Genomic DNA, 17,308 nt, shown 5'->3' with positions numbered 1-17,308 from the left:
GACAAGTTCTTAAGGTCTGAATGGAAGGAAATATGTGTATCTATGGTGTTCAAACATTGAACCACTTGGTTCTCAAAGTTTGTGATGAGGTTGAATGTTTTGCTACTACTGTAGGAACCTAAAATCCTGAATTATATGATTCATCTTAATCATGCATGTAAAAGCTGTTAAAAAGCTGACTTAACAGGATGCTGAAACTTGTTAGACTTTGAAGCTGAAAGTTGCATGGAAAATGTTTAGTTCCGATAAATAGATATAACTTAGATAGAAAATAACTATAAGAAAAAGTAAGTGATCATTGGATTGTTTCCATATACGACAAATTATAACATTTCATGCGCTTGATTCTTATAAATTCGAATTTGACCTTGTCTGGGCTATGGTCAAGATTAATAATGTCATCAAAAGTGCTGTACATGCTTAAAACCTTCCCAGTATAAATTTATTGTATGTGGCTGCTTAAGGTGCTTTGGGTCTCACGCCAAGCATGAGAAATCCTTATAAGTTGTGCCGGATGTGATCTGAACATGTCTTCCTCATGTTCTCCTTTGCTGGATGTGATCTGGACATGTCTTCTTCATGTTCTCCCGTAAAACATGAGATTTTTGGTGTCTCCCAATGGAGTGTATTTTGTAACTGCCATCATAGTTAGATATTAAGTTAAATATATAGTAGGATCTTTCTTAGATACAATTACTTTAATTGTTCGCCATTGTTTTATCAAGCAAAGTTGGTATCTGCAAATGCTATTTCCCAAACAAGTCATTAACATAGACAGTATTTTGTGTTGTACACCGAAATGGATACAGCAAATTTAGAGGTGATCCTTCTGTACATAATTATCTATTTTTGATGAAGTATTTTTTTTTTACATTTCACACTCTGCGAACTGAGAACTGATGCCTTTGTCTGTTAAACACTTAGTTCCGGCATTTTGAACTGGCAGATCTTATAGAACAGAGGTGATTGTAATTCAAAGAAATTTAGTCCTAGGACATATGTAGGTTTTATTTAACAAACAAATATTGATAGAACAGATGTTTGTTCTTGCATTTTTCTGATATTCTGGAATACTTCTAATTGGCTGTGGATTTATCTTACTGTAATACAAATTGATGTTGTATTCCTGACCTTTCTCACGTTGCAGGAAAGAGTACAACAGCGGCAATGCTTTCATACGTCTTGAGTGCTATGGGGGACAATCTTATTGCTGTAGTAGGAGCAAATGTGCCACAGGTATTCTTTTGCCTGTAATAAGTCGTAATGAGTGATTAAGGCATCACTATTTGGTCTTCATCTTTCTCTTTCAATGGTGGTGAACTTGCATTAAGCAAGCACACAATGTGAAGCTAAATATTGTAGCTTTATAATTACAGTAGACAGTCACAGCTAACATGGGTCCTGCTCAATTGTGGAATACTGTATTCAAGGAGGTTATGCTCACACAGAATTTTGCACTGATTAGTCCATGACCTCTGACTAGGAGGGTGAACAAAGTTGGTATGGAGCATGCTATTGCTCCATGATGTCCAAATTTGAATTTGAAATAAAATCCATATTGTATAAAAATCTAAAATAACAGGAATAATTTATTAATTAAAATGTACTTGTGTCTTAATTATGTATTGGAGATGTAAATGGATATTCAAAAAAATTCGGATCTACTTTAGATTTATGTCCTTTGAAGCAAATTTCGGATAGTAGGTCCTAATCAATATTGTTTAATTTCAGCTCTGTTTGCTATCTGTTATAAGTATATGCAGATATGACAGTGCTACATATAAGGATGTTCATACACAAGGTTTTAAATATCGGATGTCGGGTTCATGTCGGACGGCTGAAATCCATGTCGGATAGCGAAAATCGGGGATATATCGGGGGATATGGACTAAATATCGGATTGTCATATCAGGTGATGCACATATGTATAGTATCATGTCCTAAATGTAATCTAAGCATTTCTAAATTCAATATAAGCATACTTTATAAATTTTATAGACTAGACATATAAAAAGTAAAAGTCAACAATTCCTTTTACTTAGCAGATATCGACTCAACAATAGCACAAATTGAAAGTCTGGAAAAAAATGCAAACAGAAAATGGGTCATGAGAGAGAGAGAGGCCAGTGAGGCTTAAGTGAAAAAATGTAAACAGAAAAAGTCATTACCGAGAGAGGGAGAGGGGGAGGAGGGGGGGGGGGGGGGAAGCCGAGGACCACGAAAGCAAAACGACGAAGATCGCGAGCCCTAGGGTTTTTCTTTTCTTTCTTATGATCGGGGTGGTGTCTATCGGGTTCGAAAAGAACCTCCTATATCCGATAAAAGGGTCAAATGAGTTTCGAACCCAAACCAAACCCAAACCAAACCAAACCCACACATTTGAACCGATAAATGGGCTTATTGGCCGATTTTTAAAACATGAAAAATCGGCCGACATGGCCAATATTTCGCCGATATATCCGATATCTCCCTGAAAAATGACATGCGACTTAAAATCTCCTGATTCGTGTCGCTCGATCTCTCAATGCGATATATCGGCCGACATGTCCGACATTTCAGCCGATATTTAAAACACTGTTCATACATATGTAAGAACTATAATATAGTTAATATATACCTCTTCTTAATTTATAAGTTTAGTAATTTTAATATTTGAAATTAATATTATAAGTATCAACTATTAATTTTGATTAGTTTATATAATTTCTTGTATTGTTAAGAGAAGTCTAATGAATTCACACTTCACTCTACTAAATATCTGATCATCATCACCACCAGTTTAAACTGCAACCTTTTTCTGCTGAGGAAATTGGGATAACCTCCGGGTTAGAACTCGACTTTAAGAAAGCTCCATAAAGTGACCTAATTTACAATTGTCTGCTGAGTTACGTCAACTCACCGAGTTGGTACCGTCCTAAGCTATTTTAGATGATGTATGGGTTACTTGTTAAATGTCAAATATTTTCACTTACCTTGAATGGTATGAACAAAGTAAGCTACGGAAGGAACAACTAATCTTATATCACTTATCCACTTTCAGAAGGTGTGTTATCCATCATGCATGGAAATAATAAGCATGGCATGGCATAGTTTGTATAAGACCTCGGATATTCTGGGAAATTCTCTACCGGTTGTTTAGTTTTGATGTATGAGCAGCTATAATTTAGCTCCTATTGCTGCAGCTGAAGCAGCATATTTTGAAGTAGCTGTATGTGTAAATACAGGATCCACACTTCTTTCTTTTCTTGTACCTGATGTGTAGCAAATTGCCTTATAGTTCAGATCCTATCCTGCAGTTGCAGCACATTTGTGTGATCCCAAAAGCTCTCTCTTTTGGTGTGGCACCACCTTTTTCTTATTGTTTTCTTCATCGTCATCAAGAAAAAAGCTGTAACTTGTTTCAAGAGTTTTTTCACCCCAGTACCTGATATAGTTCATATTCAATCCTGCAATGGCAGCACATTTGTCGAATAAATTCCAGGATTACCAGGAGTTGCAGAAGCTCCATAAACTCAAATACAAGCCCCACTCAAATGTGATAAGAATCACATATACTTATATAGTTCAGCATATTATTGACTGCACTTCCTCATAATTGTATATTCTCATTTTTAATATATGGTAAAAAGTCGTAGCCTCATAGGTAGTCATATTTTATGTAAATGGCTACATTTCAGCATATTCATCTAAGTCCAGAATTAAAATAATAGTCCCCTACAAATTTTTTTTGTGGACCCACCTATTTTGAGTACTGTGGTGATTAACCATCTAATGCAGTAAATAATTCTGTTAATGCTGAACTCCTACACTTTTACCATCAGAACAGGTAGAACACCATTCCCATTTTTAAGCTTTCGCAGCCCTTATTTCTTCTTTCCATTTCCTTGGGCCTCGCATCCTTCTGTCTAGAACCTTTCTTTATCTCCAATGGTTGATATTTTTCCCTTTTCACTATTCCTTTTTCGTTTTAAGCTCTAGCATACTCTTTTCCACCCTTATCAATATTTCTTCCATCAGTATGCCATCACTTTTTGTGCATGAGTTTTATAGCACAAGGGCAAAGAGGAAGTGCTGGTTTACTTTAGCGAGATGGAAGAGACATGTTGGTCAACAGATATTTTAGTCATCTCAGGTCCATGGTTCGCCTTAACTGTCGTTCCATTAAAGCTTTGGAGAGAATGATCGTAAGGTCTAACATGACTGAGTTCCTATATATATTTTAGGAAACATACAAATCCAAATTTTCTTTGAGAACCTAAGATGAACTTAAGATATACATGAGTTACATATCCAAATAAGCCTTTTCCTTTTCACATTTCCGTCTTCTACCATTTAGATAAATGTGTAGTTTGTTAACTTCTTAGTTCTTACTAGCTATATGTTATCTTGATTAGTTGGAGTTATTTTTCCTCTTGTTTTCTTTCTACTTTTTAGTGTTCAATTTCTTTCAGTATGAGAGTAGAATTACAATTTTTACATTATATCTATAGGATATGTATCTGTAGTTTTGTATCCTTTGGATCATGTAAGACCTGCCTCTACCTCCTGTCATGTCCTTAATTGAACTTCCTTTGTGTTTTCAAGGTTCCTTGTACCTTAATTTAGAATGAAAACATGAGGCTTATTGAGGGTAACTCTTTTATAAGAAAGAGTATTTGTTTGTTGCAGTTATGTAGTTTGAATTATTATTCTCCTTTATGAGATTTCTACCTTTATGGAATCTAATATAAAATCATAACTTGAGACTGTTGATGGTAATACATGTTCGTTTGTTTGTTGACATTCTAACAAAAGTGCACATCTCACATTTGTCTCATTGGATGAACAAGTCAGTGTGAATTTATTTTAATGTTACTACTACTACTACTACTATTTGATTTGACTTAATTCTAACTGTAATTTACCTTTTTTAGTTTAAAGAAGGGAATATAATTCCTGGTAGCGGGCCAAACTTTGTCTTGGAGGTATGTTTCCATTACTTTTGTGGGACAAAAAGTCTTTTCATTGTAATCCTTTAGGTGTTATCTTCGTCTGTACACACTTCATAACCCCTGGGTAATTTGTTTTCCTACACCACCCTAGACAGAAAAAGGTGATCTGCCATCTGCAAATTCTACTTTGTTAATATGGGTAACATCTCTGTTGTTTGACGTGTACTTCCATGAAAGTTTACTTAAACCTCACATTCCTCAACTTGAGAGTTAAAATGAGAAACCTTTTATTTTCATTGATGTTACTTTTTTAATTTCTTAATTATTTATTGTCTTCTTTCATGTTCTTTAGTTCTACTGTACTAAAAAGCACCGTTTTGTGATGCCCAAGTGTTCCAACTAGTTGACCAGTGCTATAATATCTAGATGATCTTCTTTCTGAAAACCAGTGGACACATACTTTTGCTATTTCTTTGCTATGCAGGCAGATGAATATGATTGTTGCTTTCTTGGATTGTCTCCTTCCGTAGCTGTGGTTACTAGTGTGGAGTGGGATCATGTTGACATCTTTCACGACGAGGTTTTTTCTGGACTCTTTTAATTATCACGGATGCGACCCTCATGACTGGTTCTGATTTTGGTCTTGACTTTGTGCATTTAATTTCCATTCCTCCTAGGGCTAGAATAGGGATGACAAGAAGCCTTCAAAAATCTTCTCTCTCCACTCTATCTATTGTGTGCCTGGTTTCAACAATACTAATCGCCTCTGCTTAGTTGAAGCCTCACTTCTTATTGCTCATGTCTAAATCTGTCTTCCATCAGGGTGTGACGACTTTCCAAGTGTTACAAAATGTATCTTCGTGTATATTTTCGCATTCTCTTTCAACATTATTTAAAGCTTGCATATACATTTATCTCTACTTTTTTGTGTGTTTTTCATAAACCATCTTTGTTTCTTAAGTTATTAGGTGATAAATGTAACATGGTTTTAGTGCTGTTATAAAGATTCATTTTTGGTTATTAGGGGTTTTCAAAGTACTTCACTCACCTTTCCTCATGTTAACCAGCCTACTTTCTTTTTCCTCTGGTTTAGATTGAACACATCATGGCAACATCTGTCATCAATTTGTTTAAGCTCTGGTATGTTGTGGCTTTCTTTATACTCTAGTTTAGATCGAAAACGTCATTGCAACATCTGTCATCAATTTGTTTATGCTTTGCTATATCGTTTTACTTGCAAATTTTTGGAGCAAATGGTACTACATAAACTTAGGACACTTTCACTATGTTCGGGAGTTTACTAGGGGAAGGGAAGTGGAAGATAAAATAGGGAAATGATAGATATAGGAAAGGAGGAAACTTGTAATATGTTGTTTGAGAGTTTAGTAAGGGGGACAAATGTGTGCTTAATTCTACTTGTTTGGGAGTTTAAATAAAGAAAAGGCAAGGGAAGGGAAGAGAATATATAAATTTACATAAATAAACTTACATGTTGTTAAAACCTTTTTTTCAAGTAATAAATCAGAAAATAGGGTAAAAATACCATACTTAGAAATTAGTTGTCCATTATAATAATAATAATAATAACTATTATTATTATTAACATATTACATCATTCCTTATATACAAAGCTTATAATAGCTTACTTTTCAAAACAAAATAACATCCATAGACTTCATAGGAAATAATTTAGCACATAATATCAACTAGCTTATTAAAATAATTTAACATAAATATATCAACATAATATAACATGAGCTTATCAAAATAACACACAATCTTATCAACACAATACACACAATATAAAATTAATGAAAAGTCGCAATATAAAAGTCATTACATTTCCAATATATAAAGCCTATCAAAACATGAAACACTTCAATGCAATAACCACATGCTCTTAACAAAATTCAACCACCAATTTCCAGCCAAGTTTTGCCATAAGCATCCAAAAATTAGCAAAGCCAAGTTTGCAATTGCCATCCATAATAAAAAAGTGGGAAAGACAAGCTCACACTTTACTATTGCTACCATGTACCCAAAATGCATCTTCCAAAAGCTAAGACAACTTAGAAAACAAGAAATATAAACCATAATGCTAAAATGTGTAGGTAGCAAGCTAATAAGGAGTCAGGGGTGGCATAGATGCCCTGTTCATCCTCATGGAGGCACTTGCACTTTTCCATTGAACATCCAAGTAAACCCCTTAGATTATCTGGACAATTAATTAGGAATACGTGTACATCGTTAATTTGTTCATTCTCGACCCAAAACCTCAACCAAAAGATTCTAAAGATCATCCTCAGCTACTTTTTGTATACTATTGTAACTCTTTTCAGCACCAACATCCTCCTTCGATTTCTTGCTCTTCTTCTGTGAATTTCCTGACCAGGTCTCCCTGTCGCCACATGACCATCTTCTTTGTCAATTGGTTGTTCATTATTAAAAATCTCCAAGAAAATTTTATCTCTAGCAACATTTCATTGATGTCATCAGTTTTAACAATCAACCTCATTAGTTACACTAAAAGCCCTCCTTTCAAATGAAATATTATACTATTATCACAAAGGAAAAACAAGATCATTCATGCAACAAAAATAAAGGATTAAATGGACATTAGTCTTACAATCATCAAGTATAATACAGATAGAGAATATTAGTCTTACAGTCATCAAGTACAACACAAGTAGAAAACATTAGTCTAACAATTATCAAGTACAACACAAATAGAGATTACATAACATTCAATATAGGAACAAAAATGGATAAGTGCAAAGAAGGAAAAAAAAGGAATGTTTCCATTAAATAAACATGGTACGATGTTAAATGATCGATGTGCCAAAACAATATACATATGTTTATAACATTATCCTTTATCCAAATTCACTTGTGGAACTTATTGTCGACTTCTTAACCTAAATTGCAAGATTGAAGGTAGAAGGATTTAATGGCGTTTAAATAAGGATTATGTAGTAAAGTTGATGGAATATGGTATGCCGGCGAATATGGAGGGACTAATGATTTGTACTCGGGATGAGTACACTTGTGATGGAGTATATTCCGGTGGAGAGGGAGGGTAGTTTTTGGCATTGGGGTAAGGCTCCGATGGTTATGGAGGAGGATTAAGGAATTATGGTCTCCAAGTAAACATTTTTCTCTATCTAGAGAGCAGTGGTATGAAGGACCCATTATCCTCGTCTTGGATATCTCATGGTTTATCTCCTCTTTCAGCATATTGCCAAATTGAGAGATTACAACATGAACACATATTATGAAATGAGGGTGCCTCTTTCTTGGTCCTGAGCCTACACCTCACGCCTTTCCTATTGCCATAGCTCCCTCTCCTACACACTGTTGTTCATCTCATCACTGGAGAAAACATGTCCCTTCCTCACTGAGATGTTGCTTTCATCTATTCCATCCCTTCGGACCAAATAGAGAAAACAAAATCCAAGGCAACAAAGAGCTACGCTGCAAACTGAAATTTGCGCCACATTTTCCCCAGAATATCCTCATTGTCAAACCACACTGTAACTTAGAAACTGTGAAGGTAGAATGGAAATTAAATACCAACCCTTTTTGGCATTGAATTCTAGTGAATTTTTAAGTCTCTTCATTAGACTAGATCACTACCAATTGCTGTCAACAAAAGATCAATATTTCTATAAACCTCCCAAACTTCTCACCGCCATCAGCCAAAGTTTCCTTCTCTAATTGATCCCAAGGAGTTTCTAAGATAGTCAGAGTATTAGCAGGAAAATCATTTTATATTAAAATTTAGGCTACCTCTCTGTTGTTTCATTTTTTAGTGGATGAGGGTACAACTAACAAGTTTCTTAACTTTTATTTGTTATTTTGTCTTAGCAATATCATGGTTCCTTTTCAATCTTTTTATTTATTTTGCAATTCCTAAATGTTTTTGCTAGCAGCATTCTTTTGTCATTGCGTATTAATACAAATTTTCAAATTTATCAGGAAGCTGTCCTGGATACCTTTAGGAAGTTTTTACAGAAAGTCAAGATTGGCGGTCATCTCATAATATGTGGAGATAGGTTGGTGATTTACTATCTTTATCATATGGCTCTTCTGTGCTTGTGTGTGTTTCAAGATGATTCAGTTAAAAAGTGATATTAAAAATTTGTAGGACTGAAATGAGCAAGAACAAGTTAAATACTAGCCATAGGTTAAGTACTATTTACATATTGTTATGTCCAATAACCAAGGACGACTTTATTACTTGCTATGGCTGTTACGCCAACTAACTTGAAGCTATCAATTAACGATGTTGTGTTCAGTGGTAATCATGTGTCTGCTCAGGTGCTAAATCAATATAATAACTAGTGATCCGCAACTAGAATCACTTAATAAGTTTGTTAAGCGCTGTTTACTATTGTTTACTCCAGTGCTAATCAAGTACAACTTTATGATCTGCTATGCATGCTAGGCCAACTAACTTTAAGCAGTCAATTAACAATGCTTTGTCTTTTGCTGATCATGTGGCTGGTACAAACCAATATAGTAAAACTAAAATCACTTAATAAGTTTTGTTGGAATAATTAGGTACTAACTACGTCATGTTAGATCATGAAACGTTACCAATGTGACTAATTAAGTAATGATTCAAGTGTTAATGTCAATTTGAGGCAGTGTGTTTTGCCCTCACATAAAATATTTTGAAAGAGTTGTTTATTCCTTATTGTTTAATCCCACATTGGTTAGGGACAAACTCCTTTGTTTCTTAAAATACTATTAATAACATCGAAGAGAGTGCTAATGATCTTTGTAGGATTTCACATTAACATGGCATCGGAGCCACCCTTTCTCTCATTTCTCCCATTTTCTAAACCCTAGCCGCCACCTTCTCAAACCCTAGCCATCACCTTGTACCCATTTCAAATCCTAGCCGTCAAGGTTATTGATAGCGGATAGCATCACGTAGCGAATAGCATCACGTAGCGGTGATTCATCGCTAAGGCTATTTAGGGTTATTGCGGAAAAATAGAGATAAAAGGCGTAGAGTCAAATAGTGGTCTAATTTAAATATATATACATATTTCAAAAAAATAAGAAAATTTAAAGAAAAATCTAGAAAATCTAAAAGTACATATTTGATGATTTAAAAAGATCCTAAACATGAAATAGACATTTAACCTTCACATAATACCGAAGATGACTGAAGGAGGAGTCAAAGAGTCGTCCTCTTCGAAAAGATGAGTTGAGCAATGAGAGTACTGTAGTAGGAGGAGCTCACTGCGAGAAAAGGTGAGAGGAAGTGCTGAGGGAAAATGTCGAAAATCATGGGAGGCTGTGAGATGTAGTGGTTGCAGGTTGGATATAATTTAAAATATAAACCTCAAACCGCTTTTAAATAATGGTCAAAAAGCAAAATTTGCTCACAATTGCCCGTTATTCACTGCTATGACGCACTATTGTTCGCATTTTCCGAATATTTTGATAGCTCTTTCACAAATTATTTGGAAGAAAATAAAATTTTAAATATGTTGTCTTGTACTTACACACCCAACAAAATGGGGGTGACTGAGCACAAAAACAAAGACTTGCTAAAAATTGTTAGGACATTGTTATTCCATCGTCAAGTCCCAAAATATTTTTTGGAGATACTTTTTTGAGAACCTGCTATCTAATCAATAGATTACCCTCATTTGTCTTACAGAACAAAACTTTAATCTTCTTTTTATATCCAGCTGAAGATGCTTTCCATTACCTATTAAGATATCTTGGTCCTTATGCTTTATTCACACTCATGTCCTCAATGGATTAAATTAGATTTGAAATATCTTTAGGGTATTTTTCTTGAATATTCTAAGATTTAAAAAGGGTACAAATGTTATTGTCCCTCCTTGAATCGGTATATTGTTATAGCCGATGTCACATTCTTTGAGAACAAACGAGGACATGTTGTCTTTGATAACTCCTTAGACCCTCTCGATGATTATGACTACCTTATTATTCGGGAAACCACTATCAGTGTTTCTTTGAAGACTGCTGTACAAACTGATCTACCATCCAAGTATGTGAAATCAGTTTAGGTTTATATAAGACGTACTGCTTTGCAACCTGAGCCATCGTCTAAATCCACCAAAGAGCCTAATATACTAGCAAGGCAAAATGTGACCATACAGCCAAATGCTCAGCCTATTGATGATCTTCCCATTCCCCTCCGAAAGGATAAGAGATATTGTTCTTGATATCCTCTTACATAGTATGTCTCTTACTCTTCGTTATCTCCATTATATTATTCTTTCATATCTTCTTTGGATTCTCACCCGGTTCCCAATAATTTGTTAGAATCTCTATCGAACTCAGGTTGGACATCAACAATGCAAGGAGAGATGACAGCCTTAGAGTGAAATGAGACTTGAGATCTTGTTTTGCTACTAGTAGGGAAGAAAGTGGTTGGCTGCAAATGAGTTTATACCGTCAAAGTAAAGCAAGATGGCTCTCTAGCTCGCCTCAAAGCTCGACTAGTTGCGAAAGGGTATTCCTAGATCTATGGCCTTGATTATATCAATATCTTCTCTCCTGTACTTAAGATGACAACTATCCGCATTCTTATTTCGTTTGCCGCTTGCTATCACAAGCCACTACATCAGTTGGACGTTAAGAATGCCTTCCTTAATGTCATTCCTGATGAGGAGGTTTATATGGAGCAACCATCAGTTTTGTTGCGCACAGGGAGTGTGGCAAGATTTGCAGGTTGAAAAAAATTCATCTATGGCTTGAAGCAACTCCGAGGGCTTGGTTCAGAAGTTTTGCAGCAGTTGTCCAGACCTGTGGTCTTTGTTGAGCTTAGAAAGATCACTCGGTTTTCTGGATGATATGTTTGATTCAGCCATAAAATTGCTACTTAATTGCATCTCTTGCATTATCTAGTAATTTTCATTCCTTAAAGAACCACTTCACCGAAACATTACTTTTTTGTGGTATAGCCTAATGGTTACAGAAGGAAGAAGAAGTGTAAACAAAATGTTAAACTGTTGAAGTATCTTTACACCCCAAAATTTTATGTATATAATTGAGACTGCATCACATCATCATTTATGACAACACTGCCATCAACATAGAATACCAAAATAACCCCCTTATGAAGAGAAATCTCAAAAATAAAAATTAATCTGACTGATAGTACTTTAATCCAACCTTGTCTACCAATGACTAAAGGGACATACACAGGCTGAGAGGGTACCCGAGTTTATCAATAGTTTTGCAGAAGGTACCCTAGTTTATCAATAGCTTTGCAGAAGGTACCCGAGTTTATCAATAGCTTTGCAGAACCTGCATACTTTTTCACATTTTCATTGAGAAACAAATCTGGAGGTTGCTCCATATACACCTCTTCTTTCAAGTTACTTGAAGAAATGCCTTCTTCAGAATGCACAAAAACTCTGAAAAGGAACAAGCTTTGAGAACCTCAACAGATCCTATGTTTACATTTTCTGATACAGAGAAGGAAGAAGAGATGGAAGATATCATCGCAAATCCTGTATTTATCTTGCTTTCGTACCTTGTAAATTCTTGAGTTTGATATGGAGGATAGCAGAGAAAACTGTCGAATTTCATAAGGATTTTTCTGAGTTGCTGCCATTGAATAACCAAATTAAGTTTTGCAGACCCTAAACACAAACCAAAAAAACCAATTCTTGAACAAGATGTGTTTCGTTAGATGATAGTGTGATTAAAGCATGAAAAGTAGTTTTCATTTGCAAGGGCTGCTGCTTATCCTAGTTAGCAGAAAAAAATGCAACTACTTGTTTGTTTTTCTTAATAGAAGATAGGTAAATGAAAGGAGAGAGAATATATGCCATTAATATTGTAATATATCTATGATAACATCTATTATTTCTCCCCCTATTTACATTTACTATTTCAGATATTTTAGCCTGACTTTCAACTTCCATCCAGACTTATGACTTTCTTGAAGAGGGAGCCATCTATTACTTCTCACTTCAACTTGGCAAATGCCACTCTCTTACTTTCGAGGATCAGTTTACTCAAAGTAACCATCTTAAGTGACTGTCGGCTTACACACTTTCATTCTCACGCGTATCCAACCAAACCAACACTCCCTAACTTGTGTTGTGGTAATGTTACATTAGTGCTATAATATGCTACAACTGCTATAAATGCCACTCTCTTACTTTCGAGGATCAGTTTACTCAAAGTAACCATCTTAAGTGACTGTCGGCTTACACACTTTCATTCTCACGCGTATCCAACCAAACCAACACTCCCTAACTTGTGTTGTGGTAATGTTACATTAGTGCTATAATATGCTACAACAACTGCACCTCTAACACGAATTAAACCTTTGTTTTTATCTAATATTATTAATTATTGTTTACTTGAAAATGAGAATCATGGTGTCCAGGCAACAATGAGCTAACTGCTTAGTCTGTTGGTGGTCGACCAGTCTGTATTTATTTTAGTAAGAGGCCCTTTGCCCGTGAGATTATAATCGGTCCATTACTCTCCTCATCATTTCATCTTTTTAATAACATCTGGAAAAATGGTAGAAGCCGATGAGATTCAACATTGAATTAATGCATAATGATCGTTATATATAAGGTAAATCATTATTTGAAATTCACTTTAGATGCAGTTAGGTATAATCATTTAATGAACTTCATTAGAAGGTGGGGTCCAGTGCAGGTGCATATTCTTTGGTGAGCAAATCCATTAAGGAGCGTGTGTCAGACTGCGAGATGGTGCTCACATCACTTGCATCGAAACCTGGCTACAGTATAACAACATACGGAATTTCTAGTAAAAACGATTGGCATGCATCATCAGTTACACCCAATTCACATGGGGGTCAAGATTATGTATTGGTGAGTCTTACACTTTCTGAAATTAGGATCACAATGTTAAAAAAAAGCAATGTTTATGCTGATGTTTAGTCATTCTTATAGTTTTACATTAATTTTTAATAGTAGTTCACTCAATCTAGATGAGTCGTTCAAGTTTGATAAAGCAATTTTGTTTGAGTAGCTTTATTTACTGTAGCATTTACATTAAGCTTCATGAGGTTCAGTTGGTGAGTTGCTTGATAGAGAGCTATGGGCGAATATTCATCTTTAAGACACTATGGATGTTGATTCCCGTCTAGCTCCTACAACGAAAGCTACAATCAAATAGCTTTCGGGTCGATGATCGAAACATACAGTCGAATAGTTGCTTGGTAGAGAGCTATGGGCGAATATTTATCTTTAAGACACTATGGATGTTGATTCCCGTCTAGCTCCTACAACGAAAGCTACAATCAAATAGTTTTCGGGTCGGTGAACGAAAGTTGCGAATGGAGGGCTTTTCACATAGATCGAGAAGAGTTACAATTCAACGACACTTCTGACGATTGATGAAAACTCTATGCAGCAGTCTTCACAATCTACAGTGAAAGTTACAATCTGACGGCTTTCACACCCCACAACAGCTAAAGCTAGGATTATTGAACAACGGTCCTTGCAACGCTCTACAGAAGAAGTTACAAGTCAAATGGCTCCTTCTGAAACGCGGATGTCATCCCCGCGTCACCAAGTTGGAAATGAAGGCGACCCTCGCGTCGTCAATGCACAAGCCAAACGTGAGCGACCCTCGCGTTCAATGGTGTTCAACCAACAGCGACCCTCGCGTCGACAATGCACAAGCCAAACGTGAGCGACCCTCGCGTTCAATGGTGTTCAACCAACGGCGACCCTCGCGTTCGACAATGCACAAGCCAAACGCGAGCGACCCTCGCGTTCAATGGTGTTCAGCTAACACCCAACTTCGCGTCTCAATTCAAAGAACACGAAGTTGAGGTTCTGAACGCCAGATTGGGCGTTTGACTCACTCAAACATGAGTCGAACGGTTCCAAAACCGTTTATCCCACGTTCTGAGGGGATTTTCACCCACGTAGGAGCGGATATAGGGGTCAGTTACAACCCCTTATCCCCCTATAAAATATCAACAAACTGGACAGAGTGAGAGGATCGGATTTTTGATAATCAGATCAGAGGTTGGATTCTTTATCATCAAAATCACTCTGGTTTGGAGATTCGGCAACGACAGCAACGAAATCCTCGGAGATAGGATTTTTGAATCAACCTCAGAAGATCAAATCTGAGAGGATTCTTCGACAACAGAAAAAACAGCTTGATCTTTAACCGAATTTTCGGTTCCAACAACTCTATTCACAGAGTTCAAACTCGTTCAGAGTTCTTAAACTCATTCAGAGTTATTCATAAAACTTTCCACGAAAGTTCATCGTTTCCACGAGATAAAGACGGTCGGATCGTCAACGGAGAGCAAGTTCGACGCAATCAATCGAAGGAAGCACTCCATCGCTGCCAAGAAGAACCCAGTTTTAAACAAAGGGGAAAACCAAATTCGTTTTCCTCTCTTTTGTAATCAAATTGTAATCCAACATATGATATAATCTAAACATTCAAAATCATAATTTGTTTGACAATAAGAAAATCACTCTTTGGAACATGAACTTCAACTAAAAGCAAGAAAACATACTACTAAACTAAATGGAGATTAGTCTTGACTCTTGAGACTTGAACATAAAGCATCAATTCGGATGAAAGTTTTGTTTCTCCTTAAGTAAGCTGACAAATGACCCCATTTCCTGCATGGTGCTCTCATGAGCTTGTGACATTCGTGATTGACCCTGAGAAGTTTGAGAAAACCCTTGCCAGCTCGGTTAATTAAAAGACTCATTTTGGAACTGGTGCATTTGAGATGGCTGATGTTGGAAATTGTAAATAGGCGATGGATAACTGGTCATTGCATTTTGTAAATCCATTTGCTTCCTGAGCCATGATAATAGCATTTGACCATTAAGCATATTAACGACATGCCTATTCTCCTTCTTTTTAATAGCTTCTGCTCCTGCCACACATAGATCACTAGTTACACCTGGTAAATTCATTATCTTATCCATTCTTTCATTTCAGTGGGCACTCCTTTCTTGGAATCTACTAGCTCTTTTGTAATTTCAATTCGCTGCTTTTGTAGCTCAATCATCTTTGACAAATTATTTTCAACTTCAATACCTGATGATCGATGACGAGAAATATTTTTAAACTTACGCTTTAAACCTGATGGTTGGGCTTGATGCTTTCTGCTTGGAGTAGAAGTAGGTGTTGGTTGTGATAGTAGTTGTGTACCATTAAAAGGAACTTGTGTCTCTTCCACTACTTGTACCTCCTCTGATTCACTCAAGTCTCTCGTTACTGTGTGGCCCCTCAATATCATCTAATTCATTATCTGAACTAGTGCTTCCTTCACGCTCATTGAAGTCATCGGTAGTCCCAAACCACCAGCGTCCCTTAGATGTGTTACCTCCACATAGAAAATCCATATCATCAAACTGAGGAAAAGGTTTGTTCTTAATTCTTAAATACTCATCATTCTCCTGCGGTAGAAAATTCATAATAAATATATCATAGTTTTAATTATATAATATTCAAATGCTTTACTGGTAGAAATTTAAATAATACCTTTATCAGTGCCTCCCAATCTTTTGCGGTAGGTGCAATCACCATATTTTTACCTTCATCCCAACCCCAACCTAATTTATTTCGAAGTTTGAAATTAAGGGAATATTGTTTTTTCAAAATTTTATAACGGTTTTGCATTTGTAGTTTGCCTCTGTCCTTTTGTCCAGTCCTAACTTTATACTCATCGGTTACATTTTGCCATTGCTCGGTAGTGAAATGACCTCCATTGTTCTTTCCTTTAAGGACCATTTCCTTTAATATTCCCATCAAACAATTATCTTCCTCTATAGTCCAGTTCCTAGCACGAGGTCTTGACTGCCCACCTTCGGGTTGAGATTGTGATATGAAGTTCTTCTTAGCCATTCTACATCATAATGAGAATTTTAAAAGAAATTAATCAATTGAACAATGCTATGTAAACTATTGTGTTGGAAATACAAAGACATATCAAAAGTAAGTATTAAAAGATCATATCAAACTTTGAAAACTATGATGTCTTTCTTACAATTGTGTCAGTTTTGTACATTAGGATGTCAGACATCATATGTGTATAGTTTTGTACATTAGGATGTCAGACATCATATGTGTATGTGTTACTGGGTCTTAAAACAATAAATCATATCAAATGATCATATCAAATGTAAGCATAAAAGGGTCTTAAAACAATAAATCATATCAAATGATCATATCAAATGTAAGCATAAAAGTAATTAGAATTTGTACCCACATGTAAAGTAACACATACACATATCATATCAAATGTACGAGGTCTTGCTTACATTTGTGTCAGTTTTGTACATTATATGTGTATGTGTTACTGGGTATGTATTACTGGGTATGTGTACAATCTAACAATAAACCAGACATCATGT

General features: G+C 35.8%; 1 protein-coding gene across 1 annotated transcript in view; it reads left to right on the top strand.

The window, feature by feature from the left end:
- LOC109831282 (UDP-N-acetylmuramate--L-alanine ligase-like) overlaps positions 1-13,849 on the top strand; it is a 17,498-nt gene extending 3,649 nt beyond the window's left edge. The window contains exons 4-8 of the mRNA XM_020398615.1: positions 1,148-1,236; positions 4,914-4,964; positions 5,416-5,511; positions 8,907-8,983; positions 13,597-13,849. Of these exons, the coding sequence (XP_020254204.1) occupies positions 1,148-1,236; positions 4,914-4,964; positions 5,416-5,511; positions 8,907-8,983; positions 13,597-13,849 (566 nt within the window). The remainder of the gene's footprint in view (positions 1-1,147; positions 1,237-4,913; positions 4,965-5,415; positions 5,512-8,906; positions 8,984-13,596) is intronic.

Source organism: Asparagus officinalis, chromosome 2 (assembly GCF_001876935.1).
Source record: "Asparagus officinalis chromosome 2, Aspof.V1, whole genome shotgun sequence".
In the NCBI taxonomy this organism is placed as follows: Eukaryota; Viridiplantae; Streptophyta; class Magnoliopsida; order Asparagales; family Asparagaceae; genus Asparagus; species Asparagus officinalis.
The sequence above is the reverse complement of the archived record's forward strand: the minus strand, read 5'-3'. Positions and strand labels throughout refer to the sequence as shown.